This window comes from Capricornis sumatraensis, chromosome 11 (genome assembly GCF_032405125.1).
Source record: "Capricornis sumatraensis isolate serow.1 chromosome 11, serow.2, whole genome shotgun sequence".
NCBI classification, from domain to species: Eukaryota; Metazoa; Chordata; class Mammalia; order Artiodactyla; family Bovidae; genus Capricornis; species Capricornis sumatraensis.
Window position 1 is genome coordinate 51,343,378 of NC_091079.1, and position 16,544 is coordinate 51,359,921.

A 16,544-nucleotide genomic window follows, 5' to 3' on the forward strand; every position below is an offset into this window, starting at 1 on the left:
CAATGACCATTATGTACTGTGGCTTTTTAAGAAAAACAGTATTTTTACTTTTCAGCTGTTACATTTATAAGATTATAGAGATTTAGAGGCAAATAAGACATTTATGTGTACACATTTGTCTGTAACTAATAGATAAAATCAGTATAACTAGAATCTAGCTACAAAATAGACTGAAAAATGGTTCAGAATCGTTTAGACAGTAGAGGAAAAGAAAAACATGAAGCTACAAAAGAAACTTGTAAATCTGAAGATTAGTTCATTTCGTTTTAGGCAATAAGTTCTTAGGTATGTTGATAATGTGGTTTGTATGTAAATAAAACACAAGTGAAGCGAGTTTTGGTCTGGAGATGTTTTGTTATGTTATGTTATGCTCTGTCTCAAACAGTCCAATCATATCATGGATTGTTTTTCTTTCTCTCTAGACAGATGAACAAGCCATGCTAGAAGACACACTGGTTGCACTGTTTGATTTGGAAAAGGTTTCTTTTTACTTTAAACCATCAGAAGAGGAACCATTGGTTGCAAGTAGGTAGTTAAATATTTCATATGTGTTTTATAAGATTAATTTTGTTATCAAACAATATATGGCAAAACTTGGATATGAATATATTTGATATGAAGATTAAGTTATATGTAAAATATTATTTTTAATGTAAAATAATAAAACCAACTGGGCAAGTGATAGAAAGTATATATAAGTTAAATCTACACCTAATTTTATACTGATGTTTTTGTCTCTTAGTCTGACCTCTAAAACTTTTCTGGAGTGTGTGCAGCAAATTTTACGCTACTCAAGATTGTCTTTTCTTCCTTTTTTGTTATTGTGATAAAATATACATACCATTAAATTTACCATTTAGTCAGGTTCAATGTACAATTCAGTTTATGCAATGTTGTGCAACCATTTCTACCATCCATCTGCAGAGCTTTTTCATCCTGCCAAACAGAAACTCCATATGCATTAAACAGTGATTATCTTCCTCCCTTTTCCAGTCCCTGCTAACCTTAATTCTACTTTCTATCTCTGAATTTTATAAATGGGTTGATAGAACATTTGTCCTTTCTGCTGTTTTTTTATGTCAATATTTTTTAGTAAAAGAACTGCCCTAATATTTCCAGCTATGTAGATGATCTCTGAGGCATCTAAAACTTTTGCTCTAACATGTAACAATTATATATCAGAAATGACTGTATTGGGTTTTCACGGCTCATCTTCAAATGATCCTGTAGAGAATGTGTTAACAGGCAATATACTGGACCATTTAGAGCCAGTAACACACAGAGACCTAAGTTATGCTCACATTGTATAACATTTAGGTCAAATCAGTTGAGAAAGACATTATAATTATTTTATCTGACAATAATTGATAAAATTTATAATTTAATTCTGAAGGAGTAGACACATATTTTACATTTTTGCTAGCTTAAAAGTAGAAATCAAAGATTATTTTATCCATGTCAAAAATTTTAATGTGTACAAATATAATCATATTAACTATTTTGATTCACTTATTCATCCTGTAAAGTTTTCAAGATGGCAAAACGTTTTCCTGTCTTGTTCATTGTTTTACCTCCAGCACCCAAGAGAGTGCCTGGAACAAAAAGGACAATGTATTTTTTCAAGGAGATGAATGAACAAATATCAATTCAGTTTATCCAGCGCAGCAGGCAGAAAGGTTTCATGGTTATAAAAGTAGAAGGAAAAACAAACTTGTGCATAATGAAGAAAAAAATTTCGACAGAACTTGGTTGTATCTAATGTTGCAAAGAAGTTATGAAATTCAGTTGAAAGATTGAAAAGTATCCCTTGTTAAGCCCATCAAAGGCATTGTTTTAGAAATCTACTTTCAGAGAAATAGTTCTTAAGTTTAATTTCTGCAAGTTGTCATTATTTATATACCACTTCAACATTGTCACATACAGGTTTAAAATGTGTCTATTGGGCCAAGAAATCTTTTAGCAGTTTGTTATTTTTCTGGTTCGTGTTTATCTAAAAGTGTAAAGAGCCTATGAATTATGGTAGAAGCTCTGTATCTTCAGGACTTGGAAAGGTTTTTATTTATTTTTACATTTCCAATATCTACTACAACAAATAGGGACTCAATAAATATTCATTTAATTTGTTTTCTAGGAATGATAATCATTTATCAAAAATTTCTAAAATGCCTACTGTGGCAAAGCACATTTCCAGGTGCTGGATGAAGTAGAGGACTAAGCAGACAAAGACAAATAATACGGGAAATAAATGAGTTAATTTGATAATAGATTAGAAGATAATAATATGACTGCGTGAAGGGACATAGAAAAGAACACAAAGGGAAAATGAAGGGGCAGGTGAAAGGTTGCCTGTGGGAGGGAACCTGCCAGGGAGGGAAACATTCTAGGAGGAGGGTGAAGACCAGAAACAAGTCATACAGAGTTATCTCTCAGGAACTGGTTCCAGGAACCTCTCAGATACCAAAATCCGAGGACGCTCAAGTATCGTATAAAATGGTGTAGCATTTGCATGTAACCTACGCACATCCTCCCATATACTTTAAATTATCTCTAGATCACTTAGAATACCAATATATTAATAAGTGCTCTGATGTAAATACCAGTGTAAATGCTCTAAATGTTGCTGGTCAGCAGCAAATTCAAATTTGCTTTTTGGAACTTTCTGGAATTGTTTTTTTTTCTTTTTTGGACATGCAGTTGGTTGAATCTGTGAATGCAGAACCCGTGAATGTATTTCTGCATCTGTGAATGTAGAAATTCAGTAAAGGGCATACTGTATTTGGGAGAAGGGTGTTCCAGGTCCACTGAAACAGTGAGAACAAAGACCCCAAGGTGGGAGCATGTGTGACACATTCTGGGGATAGCACGGAGGGCTGTGTAGCTGGAGCAAAGTCAGAGAGGGGTAAGGAGAAGGGGCTGAGGATAAAGAGGAGGCCACATCTTTGAAAGAGCTTTGCCTTTCTGATTGAGCCACTGAGCAGGGGAATGGCACAGACTGAAATAGAGGCAGCCTGTGCTGCTGTGTTGAGAGGACCTTACCAGGCAAGGGCAGAAGCAGAGAGACCACTTAGGAAGGCCTTGCAGTGACCCAGGTGAGAGATGATGGTGACTTGACCTTGAGGGTAGCTGTGGAGATGGGAAGTGGTTCATCCTGTATGTATTAAATTATGAGGACAGAGAAAATAGAATCTTATTAAAGTTTCATCTCCACTGATAAATGAAAGAGCACAAAAACCTGGATTACAATGTTAGGGATTTAGGCTGTATTCTAGGGAGTATTTGGTAAACGGGATTATTTGATAAGGATAATATTATTTGGGCAAATTGTATGGTCTTCTGTGGGCAGATATAAAACAGAATATATTTTCATTTACTTGAATAATGTAGGAATAATTTCACCACAAGGCAGAGAAACTCTATTTTCACAATATAACCTGATACTTTTTCTTTTAAATTTGCCTGAGGAACCATAACCTCAAAGGAGCACGTTGTCCATGATTCAAATATGACATTACTGGTGAATGGTCTGTTGAGTAAACTGGAGATGAACTAGTATTTTAAGCTTGATAGAATATTTACTGTACATCAATTATGAGAGATTTAACTTTGGCATATTGAAATATGTACTAAATATTAAAAGTAATTGAGACCATGTACATAATATTTTGACATTATATAAATAACATTATAAATGTAAACACAATAAACACAAAAATTGTGCTATATTGTGTGGCAGTACATTTTTATGTATTTCCCTGAAGCATAATCTCAACTTTTGAAGTTAGTTCCCCAGTGACAAGTCAGTTCCAAGGCTATGATACTAAGTCTTCTAAGCAAATTTATGCTAAGCAAACTATACTATGTTATGATGGTATAGTTATTATTTTGAGTTGTTTTAAGAAAGAAGAGAATTATTTATACCCAAGTGTCATCACATCATATTGAAATAATGTAAGAAAACTAGAACTTTTTTATTAACTGCATGTGATTTGATCTTTCTGTAAGCCTAGATGCAGAGGGGTCAGATTGACTAATTTGTATCACTGTGATGAAGACTAGTTGGCTGAGTGTCTATAAGGGAAGGACTGAGTCCAGAGGGTTGGAAGCATGAATCATATAGAGGACACTGGGCCTTGACATCAAGAAATCTGAGTTCAAATCCAGGCTCCATTCTCATCTGCAAGCATGAGAATGTCAGCTTTCCCTGCCTCATGCAATTGTGAGGCTTAAAGAAAATAATGTATTTGAAAGTCTCTAGCACTACGTAAGGCTTATGATAGTATTCAGGAAATATTTGAGGCCACTGTCTCTGCTTTATTAATCTGTGTTTTTTAAGAAAGCTCCATTTAGCATTATTCACAGTCTTATTTTTGCATTAAGGAACAATAAGATTCTGAAGAAAAATGCAAGCCAAGCAAGTAGAACTCAAATATCTGGATTAAAGACATTTCATTTTCTTGGAATAAATAATTATAAGGTGTATATAACATGCTTGGTACTGAACTAAGTTCTAGGGATATAATATTGATTAAGTAAAATAAAATCCCTGTTGTCATGGACCTTAGCTACTAGTGAGAGATACAAAGGAATAAATGGGCACTCTGACCCACTTTGGTATAGAGAAAAAGTACAAAATATTTCCCATGTCATATGATGTAATTAGTGAAAATGAAGGTGTTAATTGCTCAGTTATATCCAACTCTTAGTGATCCCATGGACTGTAGTCTTCCAGGCTCCTCTGTTCATGAAATTCTCCAGGCAAGAATACTGGAGTGAATTGCCATGTCCTCCTGCAGGAGATCTTCACAACCCAGGGATAAAACCCAGGTCCCAAGTCTCCTGCATTGGCAAGCGATCCTTTACGACTAGCATCTCCTGTACTTTGACATATGTAGCAAATACCTTGAGGAAAAGTCTTTCACATAGCACTCTTGGTTTTAACCACATTTAGATCATTTTCAATCATTTTTCAGTTTCCTGATTCCTGGTGTTGCATCTTGATTTGAGCTTTGCTAACCCAGTAATATGATACTGCTGCATTCTCATTTTCCTTCTAATTACATTATCCATTTGGAAATATAGAGATTGACTATGTTGGAACTAAGGGATAGAATTTAACAAAATTATAATATATATGAAAGACATTGTATGGAAAGGGGAACTAGAAGATATAAATATTTTGTATATTTTAATCTCTAATTTATTTAGTATTCATGTATCTTTTTTCTTTAGTACCAGAAAAGAAAAGACTTTTCCTACTCATTAAAATGCACTTAACTTCCTAATCTTCAACTGTGAGATTTGTTTATTCTCTTTCTTAACCTCAATTTCTTCATGTCTCCCTTAAAAAAAAAAAAAAACAAAAAATAACCGTAATTATATGGTATAAAAAGGAATTGTAGATGTTAATACTATAAGTCCTCTATTGATATGCAGAATTAGATACATTTAGCAAGAAACCTGGAATCTGTGATCACTTATGGTATTTAATCTTGAGCTCTACTTTTATACAGTTTTATCTCAAGAAGCAAGATAAAAATAATATTGATTCAAGAACATATATTAAATATTTACTCTATTTTGGCCTTAATTTTAAACTGGTTAATGTGACTATTGTAGCCTTTTAGGAAGAGTTTGCATTCTTTTTTAATGAAGTGGAAGTTATGTGTCACAGACAAGTATCGTAAAATAAGGATTTATGATAACACTGTGAAATACTACTGCAGCATTCCAGCTTTTCAAGTTGGTTGGAGTTTTGTTGTGAGTAATTAAATTTAGGATCTTTGAAAGTAGCTAAAATAATTTAAACAGATAATGTCTAATGACTGTAAGGCAGGGACAGAGGTAATACATTTTTGATCTGGTGCTCAGAGAGTGGAGTTTGCAAAACCCGTGCTAATTTTGATAATGGTTGCTATGCACTCAGTTTCTTGCATACCACTTCACAAGTGTACCCCAAGGAGTCATCTTGACTAAAATATGAATGAGGCAGCTGCCTTGGGAAATTTTGATTCCAAACCATGTGTATCTAAACTTCTCATTTAGTTAACTGAGACATCTGGTGTGTCAAAGTGTAACGAAGTTTTCTGTTTCAGAATTTTATATGCAATACAATAATAAATCTGTTGTGTTAGCTAATGAGAACCTGATTTAATACTCTTTCACTGAACAGAGCTGTTAAGTATGCTAAACCTGAACTAAATATAAATGGGTAATTTTAATGTAAAGTAATTGATGAATACTAGTTTTTAACAAACATACTATATAACGTATCCTGATAATAGGAAGTAATATAACATTAAATGTCATTTTAGATGTTCCCCTTACTTATCAAGCAGAAGGAAGCCGGCAAGCTCTGAAAGTTTACTTCTACATTGATAGTTATCATTTTGAACAACTGCCTCAACGGTTGAAGAATGGAGGAGGGTTTAAAATTCATCCTGTTCTTTTTTCACAAGGTAATTGCTTTCTTTTTTATACTCCATGTACTTAGATTATTTTCTTTATCAGTTGTTTAAAAGAAATGTAATAATAACCGTCATTCTTTTTCACGAATTCAGAAGTTTATTCTGAATACTTATTATGTTTCCTTGTCCGATTATCTGTTAAGGAAAAATCGTGTATGGTATAAATATTTATCAAGTAGAATTGCAGCATTATTTATAATAGAGAAATAAGATAAAGATAAAAAATAAAGATAAATTAATTTGCCTTAAATAAATTATTATAAAGCCATTAACATATGTTGAGGTCCTTTAATGGACCGGAACCTGGTGGTCCAGAGTCGATGATAAGAAAGTAAAGGAGAGAAAGAGGCTGATATTCCTTGGTTTACACAGAAAGCCAATAAAGCCCCTGCATGGGGCTTGCTCTGTTCACGGAGGCCTCAGGCGCCCTCTCGATGGGGTGAAGGTGCAGAGCGCCTTCTCAAGAGGGTCTTAGAAGCCCCGGCAGGAAAGTGAACTCAGAGGGCCTCTGCGCTCCAGGGAATCAGCGTGAAAAAGAGAGAGAGGGAGAGAGAGAGAGAGAAAGACACGGGGACCAGAGCTTTGATGGAGCAAACATATTTTAATCAACATGGTGTGGGCATATATACTGTCTTACAAGGTAGTTATTCTCAGCAAAGCTAAAGATTAAAATTCCAGACTTACAAAACATAGGCGATCCATATTAAAGAGAGAGAGAGAGTTGCAAACAATCACTTCTACCGTATGGTTCACAAGAAGGAAGAGGGTACTTACCACTATATAGAAACACTAATGAAGGAAATGCTTGGAGTAATTCCTGAGTATTCAGGAATTAATAAGGAACAGAGAATTCCTGACAGATCCAAAACAGCACACAGGAAGCCTCCTGTTAAATGCTTCCTGACAAACATATGGTTAAAATATTTTATGAGATAGAAAGAGTTTGATAGTATGCACAATCAGATTACAAAAAAATTTATAGGCTCAATTATGTCATACATGTATGTTTATACCTACGTATATATATACTTCATATGTATATATTGAAAATATATAAAAATTTTCAATACCACTGGGTGATTAAATTGTTGATTTTTTATTCTTAGAGTTTTTTGCATTATGTTAATTTTGTCAGTAAAAATGTATCCCTTTTATAAATTAAAAAAATTGTTTTGGCAAGTGAACAATGAGTGTTAACCACAGTAGAAGAAATTAAGATTGCCATGAATAAGACGATTTTTGCAGTGAACTGATTTCACAGGGAAAGTCCTGAATCTTTTTAATCTTTGGAGTCACAAAAGCCAGAAAGATCACAAATCCAGAATATTGTATAGTTTCTTTTTGTCTATGATTTTTTTAAAAAAAAGATTCATGCTGTGGTCACAAGATTTCTCTAAGTGGTACCACAGAATACTACATTTTTTCTTCTTTGGAGTTTTCAAGACTGCTTTGGTTTTGCTGTGGAGTTTTTTATTATTACTATTTTAATAAAAATAGAGGAATAAAATCAATTTGGGTAATTGAAGAACCGACAGTCATGTTAAATCTAAATTCACTACCAAGTGAAAATTCTCCTTTACCTCCTTCATGTTATAATTCTAAAAGATAGATTACCCTTGCTTCAATTGCCATAGTTTAAAAACAATGTTATTGTTCAGTCCCTAAGTCATGTCCGAACTCTGTGGCCCCATGGACTTCAGCACTCCAGACCTCCCTGTCCTTCACTATCTCCCAGAGTTTGCTCAGACTCATGTCCATTGAGTTGATGACGCCATCCAACCATCTCATCCTCTGTCACCCTCTTCTGCTTTCAATCTTTCCCAGCATCAGGGGCTATTCCAGTGAGTCAGCTCTTTGTATCAGGTGGCCAAAGTATTGGAGTTTCAGCTTCAGCGTCAGTGCTTCCAATGGATATTCAGGGTTGATTTCCTTTAGGACTGACTGATTTGATCTTGCAGTCAAAGGGACTCTCAGCACCACAGTTTGAAAACATCAGTTCTTTGGTGCTCAGCCTTCTTTATGGTCCAACTCTCACATTCATACATGACTACTGGAAAAAACATAGCTTGGAGTATACATACCTTTGTCAGCAAAGTGATGTCTCTGCTTTTTAATACACTGTCTAAATTTGTCATAGCTCTTCTTCCAAGGAGCAAGTGTGTTTGAATTTCGTGGCTGCAGTCACCATTCACAAGTGATTTTGGAGTCCCAGAATATAAAATCTGTCACTGTTTTCACTTTTTCCCCTTCTAATTTCCATGAAGTGATGGGACTAGATGCCATGATCTTAGTTTTTTGAATGTTGAGGTTTAAGACAGCTTTTTTACCCTCCTCTCTCACTCTCTTCAAGAGGTTCTTTAATTCCTCTTCACTTTTTATTGTTTGAATGGTATCACTTGCATTTCTGAGCTTGTTGACATTTCTCCTGGCAGTCTTGATTCCAGCTTGTGAGTCATCCAGCCCAGCATTTCTCCTGATGCACTCTGCATAAGTTAAATAAGCAGGGTGACAATATACAGCTTTGACATAATCCTTTCCCAGTTTGGGAACCAACCAGTCTGTTGTTTCATGTCGTGTTCTAACTGTTGCTTCTTTACCTGCATTCAGGTTTTTCAGGAGGCAGGTAAGGTGGTCTGGTTTTCCCATCTCTTTCAGAATTTTTCACAGTTTGTTGTGATCCACAGAGTCAAAGGCTTTAGCACAGTCAATGAAGCAGAAGTAGATGTTTTTCTGGAATTCCCTTGCTTTCTCTATGATCTAGTGAATGCTGGCAATTTGATCTGTAGTTCCTCTGCCTTTTCTAAATCCAGCTTGTACATCTGGAAGTTCTCAGTTCACAAAGAACAATGGCTACCTCAAACAGATACTTGGCAAGAATGCATTTAAGCTGAGAAAAACTTCAGCGAAGAGATCTTAGAAGTTACTAGAAGGAGTTTTCATTTATGTGGTAGAGTCCATATAGGTGAACAGAATCTACAATGAACAGAAATAAAAAAGGAAATTGAGCAAAAATACACCTTTGGAACTAGGCTAGGAGAATAGGTTAGCCTAAAATATGTGAAAAGGCATTACAGAGATCGTAAGATTTAGAAGAAAGAAAAGGCTACAATACAGTATACTAACACATATATATGGAATTTAGAAAGATGGCAGTGACGACCCTGTATGCAAGACAGCAAAAAAGACACAGATGTGTATAATGGACTTTTGGACTCAGAGGGAGAGGGAGAGGGTGGGATGATTTGGGAGAATGGCATTGTAACATGTATACTGTCATGTAAGAATCGAATCGCCAGTCTATGTCTGACGCAGGATACCGCATGCTTGGGGCTGGTGCACAGTGATGACCCAGAGAGATGTTATGGGGAGGGAGGTCGGAGGGGGGTTCATGTTTGGGAACGCATATACACCCGTGGTGGATTCATGTCAATGTATGACAAAACCAATACAGTATTGTAAAGTAAAATAAAGTAAAAATAAAAATTAAAAAAAAAGGGGGGGAACATAAAAAATTTTTTTAAAATAATAATAAATAAAATAAATAAATAAAAGTCTAACTCCAATGGAAAAAAAAAAAAAGAAAAGGCTACTGGTCTGGAATGTTCACTTTTATAGCTTTTAAGCAGATCATGCACTTGTTAAAGGACATTCCTTTCATTTCCTTTCTTTGTCTCTTTTTAAAAATTTTGTCTTTGAAGTCATTCTTGAGATGACAGATGGCATTAATCATCTCTTCTAAAAAAGTGATTACATTTGTGACACACAACCATAAATAGCTGAATATTCATACCCAGCAGCCTATATGCACAGGGAAAGAATTATTTTGCAAAGAGTCTCTATTTTATAATTGTGGCTAAAGCTAATTTAAAAAGAATCCCTAAATATATATGATTTCAGTGAGTACAATATTGTTTTTACAATGTAATGTAAAGGAAAGCTTTCGCAAACATTAGGTTTTAGTATTCACACAGCAGTAAAATATGAAAAATGATTTGAAGAGGCAATAGCAGAAATTCTTCTGCCATGAAGGTCACAGATAGGTAAAGAAGACTGGAAGGGAGTCTGTCTCATTAACAATCTGTCAGTGATAAGGTTGTTTATTTAAAGGAGATGCAGAGGTTCCTCTGCACTCACAGAACTCCCATGAGGAATCGTTAGTTCTTCTGAGTTTTCATCAGCTCGGAGAGAAGCATAGGAAATTCAGCCCCAGCTTGAGTAGAGATTACCATCTGGTAATTGAAAGTGGTGGTAAATGGAAGGGATTCCAAATAGAGTCTATTCCTGGGATGAAAGTTTATTTGAAGGGTTTTCGTTTGTGGGTACATGAATCTTTGCTAGCAAATAAAAAAGAGTAAAGTGGATGAATTTGAAAATTTCCTAGGAAATGTCTTAGAATCAGCCCTCCTAACTGTGCATGCGTGCAAAATCGCTTCAGTTGTGTCCAACTCTTTGCAACCCGATGGGCTGCAGCTCACCAGGCTCCTCTGTCTGTGGGATTCTCCAGGCAAGAATACAGTGGGTTGCTGTGCCCACCTCCACGGGAACTTTCTGACCCATGGATCGAACCTACGTCTCTTATGTCTCCTGCATTGGTAGGCAAGTTTCCTTACCACTAGCGCCACCTGGGAAGTCTTCCTAACTATATGGTCCATATAAGCTTGTTGTTGTTTAGTCGCTAAGTTGTGTCTGGCTCTTTTGTGACCCTGTAGACTGTAGCCCACCAGGCTCCTCTGTCCATGGGATTTCCCAGAAGATTTTCCTTCTTCCCAACCCAGGGATAGAACCTGCGTCTCCTGCATTGGCTGCTGGATTCTTTACCACTGAGCCACCTGGGAAGCACACAAGTATATGGTACCAAGGACAAGATACTTATAAGAAGAAGCAAATGTCCTGACTTGTCATTTTTCTTGTCTGCGTGGATCCTTGGGCAGAGGAGGGTACTGTGATGTATGGGGCACCCTGCAGAGATCAGACCAACTAGTAAATCAGGAATTCCAGAGTTGGAGGCAAGTAAGGTATGCTCTGGCTTGCCTGGTAGCTCAGACAGTAAAGCGTCTGCTTACAATGCGGGAGACCTGGGTTCGATCCCTGAGTCAGGAAGATCCCCTGGGGAAGGGAATGGCAAGCCACTCCAGTATTCATGCCTGGAAAATCCCATGCACCAAGGAGCCTGATGGGCTACAGATCATGGGGGTCACAAAGAGTCCCCAGGGAACATCTATTGCTGAAAACCAGAGCTGCTGAAGAACAAGAATCTAGGCAGCCCAAATGACAAAAAGACAGATTTCCAAGGTTAGGAACACAGAAACAGCCAGACAGAAAAGTCAACACAAAGCGTAACCAAAACACTAGAAGATAGAGATCACAGTGAAGCAATCTTCTAAAATTACTTCCTACAAGCCAGACAATGAATCCTGATGGGATTCATGAGCCCTTGGATAAACCAAGTGACTATAAACTGAGTGAAAATGGGAGTTCAAGGGAGATAGACACCCAGGGTGCCTGGCTTACTATCATGCAGTCTTGCAGTGCTTCTCAATGCTGGCTGCCCTTCAGTCATTTGGGGAACATTTTAGAAAACACCCGTGCTTGGTCCCACACCAAACCAATGAAGTCAGAATCTCTGGGAGGTGGGGCTCAAGTGTCAGTATATTTCAGAAGCTCTCCAGGTGATTCTAATGTCCCTCAGGAGTGAGAAAGCACAGTGTGATGTGGATTATAAATCACTGTGCAATTATACAGACTCCTGGTGGTGCAGTGGTAAAGAAACTGCCTGCCTCCTCGAGGTTTTGATTGGCGCTTCTCCAATGGTGAGTGACATTGCCCATTTTTTCACCATATGTAAAATAGACAGCCAGTGGGAGTTTGATGTCTCACGTAGAGCACCCAAAGCCATGGCTCTGTGACCTCCTGGAGAGATGGGTGAGGAGGAAGGCGGGAGGGTGGAGAGGACATGTTTACTTATGGCCAATTCATGTTGACATATGGCAGAAATCATCACAATATTGTAAAGTAATTATCCTCCAATTAAAAACAAGTCTCCCTGCCAGTGCAAAGACGCAAGAGCTGAAAGTTCGATCCCTGGGTCTGGAAGATCCCCTGGAGGAGAAAATGGCAACCCACTCCAGTATTCTTGCCTGGAAATTTCCATGGACAGAGAAGCCTGGCGGGCTACAGTCCATGGGGTTGCAAAGAGTCAGACACGACAGCACGCACACACATGCAGGTATCCATTTCACTTTTGCTTAATCAGCTGAATCCATTTCACGGTGTTGACACTTCTAGATTCTGGGGAGCTGGGGCAATGAGAACTGAGCCTTTTTGCTTCTACATGGTTAGATCATTAGGACTCTGGCTACACAGAGAAAATGTAATTTCGGCTGGACAGTTGTTATCACCACAGGCTGAAGATGCCCTAGAGAGCTGACCGCTGAGGGATGGCTTCTGACAGTCAGAGCAGCTGGAGAATAAGCCCTTCATTTTGGAAAGGGGATGCGAGTGGGTAGCTCTAGAACATCTGCCGTAGTTCACATCTTGCATCTTCAGATCCATTCCTTTGTCTAGGGAGGGTGTCCTTCATGACTGTGATGGGCCTCCGTTCCTGGGAGGACAATTTAGCAACATGTTAATGGGACAAACTGTGGGGCTTCCCAAGTGGCTCAGTAGTAAAGTATCCTGCCACTGCAGGAGATGCAGGAGACATGGGTTCAATCCCTAGCTCGGGAAGAACCTTTGGAGGCAGGTTCTTGGATCTCTGTATTCTACTTCTTTGGCACATGACATGAAAGCTGTTGTTGTTGTTGTTTTAGGTATATATTGTGCCCAGCAATATAGCATTCCTTTCTTGTAAAGTGTTAAGTGTGTACTGCCTGGGTCTCTGATAGTAATTTTCCTTAAACTAAATGGAATATTTGATGCTGGTTCTTTCTCCACAAGCACATTCTTGGGATATTTGGTTTCTTCCTGTGCAAAAAGCTGGCATCCAAAACTGTTGCTCCTGGCTTCTTGAAAAGGTATTACCTCAAAAAAATAAAAGATGTTACCTCTCTGAACATAATTAAAATCACCCAGAAACTTGAGTGATCTCTCTCTTTTAAATAAAAGGGAGCAGTCTGTTATAAACACTGTCAGTTTCTAAGTTACATTTTTTTTTGTTTGTTTTCCTGGAAAACTCTTCTGAAGTTTCTTTAAAAGATGCATCCTTTAGCTTCCCATTGGGGTTTTGCAGAGTATGTATAATCAGAATATGTAATAGCTTTTTAGAAAGGAAGGAACAGTTCCCAGAACTGAAATTTCCTGAAAGTTAAGAGTGGGTCTTTATGAGCGTGAGCACCCACATCTCTTTACAAGGCAGCACAGCCTTTCCGTAACAGACAAAACTTGCCTTCTTTACAAACGCTGTGACCAGTTCTGAAGAATTCTGACCATTTCTGGGGATTTGTAACAGTCCATATGTAGTGTCTTTTTTAACCAGTGCAATTCTTCTGTGCTATCAGAAGAGGGTGTTAGTTGAAACTATTCTTAAAATTGTTACTCAGAGGCTCTATATTTTTTTTCTGATCAATCCTTTTCTTGGAAAAGCCGTGAAATGTATTTTGAGTGAGTGGAAGAGAGGCTCATTTTCAGTCTTAGATAATTTAATCTATAATTTTCTCAAACTTTTTTTTTTTTTTGCTGGCTATACCTGCTTTTAAAATAATGTTTTGCTTCTAATTCAAAAGTAGTAGGACTAAAACAAGCTAACAAACTCAAGTCGTGTTTTGAATATTGCTTTCAATGAAGTGCTCTTAAGTAAGTTAATGTTTATTCAACCAAATATGCTGGTACTATTTTAAAATATTTATTCCACCAAGTATGTCAAGACTATTCAACCAACTATGTCTGTACCAGTTAGACTTAATTGCCTAATTAAGAAATTAGACAAGGAAATGCTAAGGAAGGGTCAGACTTTGAAGTTTGGATTTTAGTATATATGTAATACAAATTTAGTTTGGTATATGTCATTCTATTTTCTTTTTTAAAAAATATGACCAAGTTGTTCACCTAAAACAGGGAATGTTGTTCTCCTTCCTCTACTTTGCCATGCTAAGTTTACTTTTTAAACATAAAATTCATTTTTTTTTTTTGTTCATTTCCCTATATTGTTGAGACTCCTGGCAACATTGTTAAACTCTTTTCTTATTGTTTTTAAATTTATATAATTGTGAATTTTAACTGTTGTGAATTTGAAAATATCTTAAGAAATATAAGGAACATTTGCTTCTCTATTTGTAACAAGCTTTTAGAGCAGGACTGGACATTCTGGACAAAGCTGAGTCATCAAGACTTTATAGAAACTAGATTCCAGAGGTTTCCTTGTTCCCTCGCACTGTCAACCCCCTGCCTCCTGTCTCATTACCCCTTCCTAGTGTCACCTTCCAATCTTCTTGGCCTTAAATCACAAACTGAAGCATCCTTGCATGGAACCTCCTCTTAGTTGGAACCAGGCTTCCTGTTTGGCTAGGCTCACTCCTCCATCATCTCTACGTGTTGTGGAAATAGAAGTAGCATGCTTGTGGGGCACTGGGCACCTCGTGCATGAAATACATTCAGTAAGTGATAAGAAAAGCCATGGCTGTCTTAATTGCTATTATTTAATGTAATTGTTTCCCAAGTACCTTTATTAGTAGGTGGTCGTGTTTTCCATTTCACAAATAAGAAACCTGGAGGATCTTAGATAGTAATTAACATGTCCAAGGTCACACAGCTACTAAGCAGTGGAAGTTATGGTTTTACTCCAATGCAAGGGTTTTCACTATTAGCTTTATAACTCAGAAGAGGAATTCACAGTGAAATATGACTATTGATAGGCTGAATCTCCCTGGAATAGTGGCCTTTCACAAATAACACTCAATGGAAGGGAATGTCACATATATTTGAGGATTGTTTTATCAGGGAGACCTCTTTGTATTTCTTGTGTGTATGCAGACCCAGAAGCTTACTGAACCAGTTGCAAATATTCTAATGAATGCAGAATTCATAAGGAATAAACAAATAAATAATCCTTGAAAGAAGCCCACAAATTCAATTTTCTGTACTGAAGTAAATGTTAGGAAGCTTTCTCTCTAATTTTCCACAAATGATTTGCTCAGTTATAGACCAATAATGCCATTAAAAAAATTAAATTTAGCAATACTCTAAAAATTTTGTCATTTCTTCAATGCCCTAAAAATCTGATTAGTTTAGAAAACAGCACAGCTAAAATTAGCAGTGCCTTTTTTGTCTTTGCCCCAAAGTGGTAATGTTTTTGTCAATTTGAGGAAACATTATTATTTAGTTTAGAGACTATGGCATTTAGCAGTTTTGAAAGATTATTTTTTTTATCCATTTTGAATTAGTCTGCTGAAAATTGAGGCTCATTAGTGGTAACAAGTTCAAGGGGAAATAATTTGCATTTCCAAATTGGATCCATCGCCATTCCTGTTGCTGGCAGCCTCTTGAAAGGGAATCTTGTATTTCTAGGCACTTTCCTGTGATTCATTTCCTCTCCCAAAGGTTAAAAATACCACTGTGTAAAGTCTAAAGGAAGAAGAAACACTTAACTAAAAATGTTAGTTATGAAAGAAATCTATATTAATCAAAGGCATTTGAAATTATTGGTAAGTTTTACATATATATAAATATGTTTTAGCTTATTTATTTATTTCCTTTAATGTTTCTCCATAAATGGTCCCTTTCTTATCAGAGTATAATTGCTTTACAATGTAGCGTTAGTCTCTGCTGTACGGTGAAGTGAATCGACTATGTGTATACATAGATTCCCTCCCTCTTGAGCCTTCCTCTCACCCCACCTCCATTCTACCCCTCAAGGTCATGACAGAGCTTATTTGTTTTTAACTGAATTAACTGACCATTGAACTAGAGGTAGTATTCTAAGAGTTCTCTTTATCTATACTTCTTATTTCATAATTTAGTTGCAACTGCAAGAGAATATACATGGAGACAGACAAATTCAGATTTTTTACTTTTATTATGTTAATACACATTTCTGCACCTCATACCTAGCTATGTGTATGTATATATATGGTGTGTGTCTATGTG

The 16,544-nt window shown here is 36.7% G+C and overlaps 1 protein-coding gene across 1 annotated transcript in view; it reads left to right on the top strand.

The window, feature by feature from the left end:
- The window catches only part of PREX2 (phosphatidylinositol-3,4,5-trisphosphate dependent Rac exchange factor 2), a 294,556-nt gene that overhangs the window by 210,753 nt on the left and 67,259 nt on the right, over positions 1–16,544 (top strand). Inside the window, exons 33-34 of the mRNA XM_068983504.1 lie at positions 423–525; positions 6,312–6,455. Coding sequence (XP_068839605.1) covers positions 423–525; positions 6,312–6,455 — 247 coding nt within the window. The remainder of the gene's footprint in view (positions 1–422; positions 526–6,311; positions 6,456–16,544) is intronic.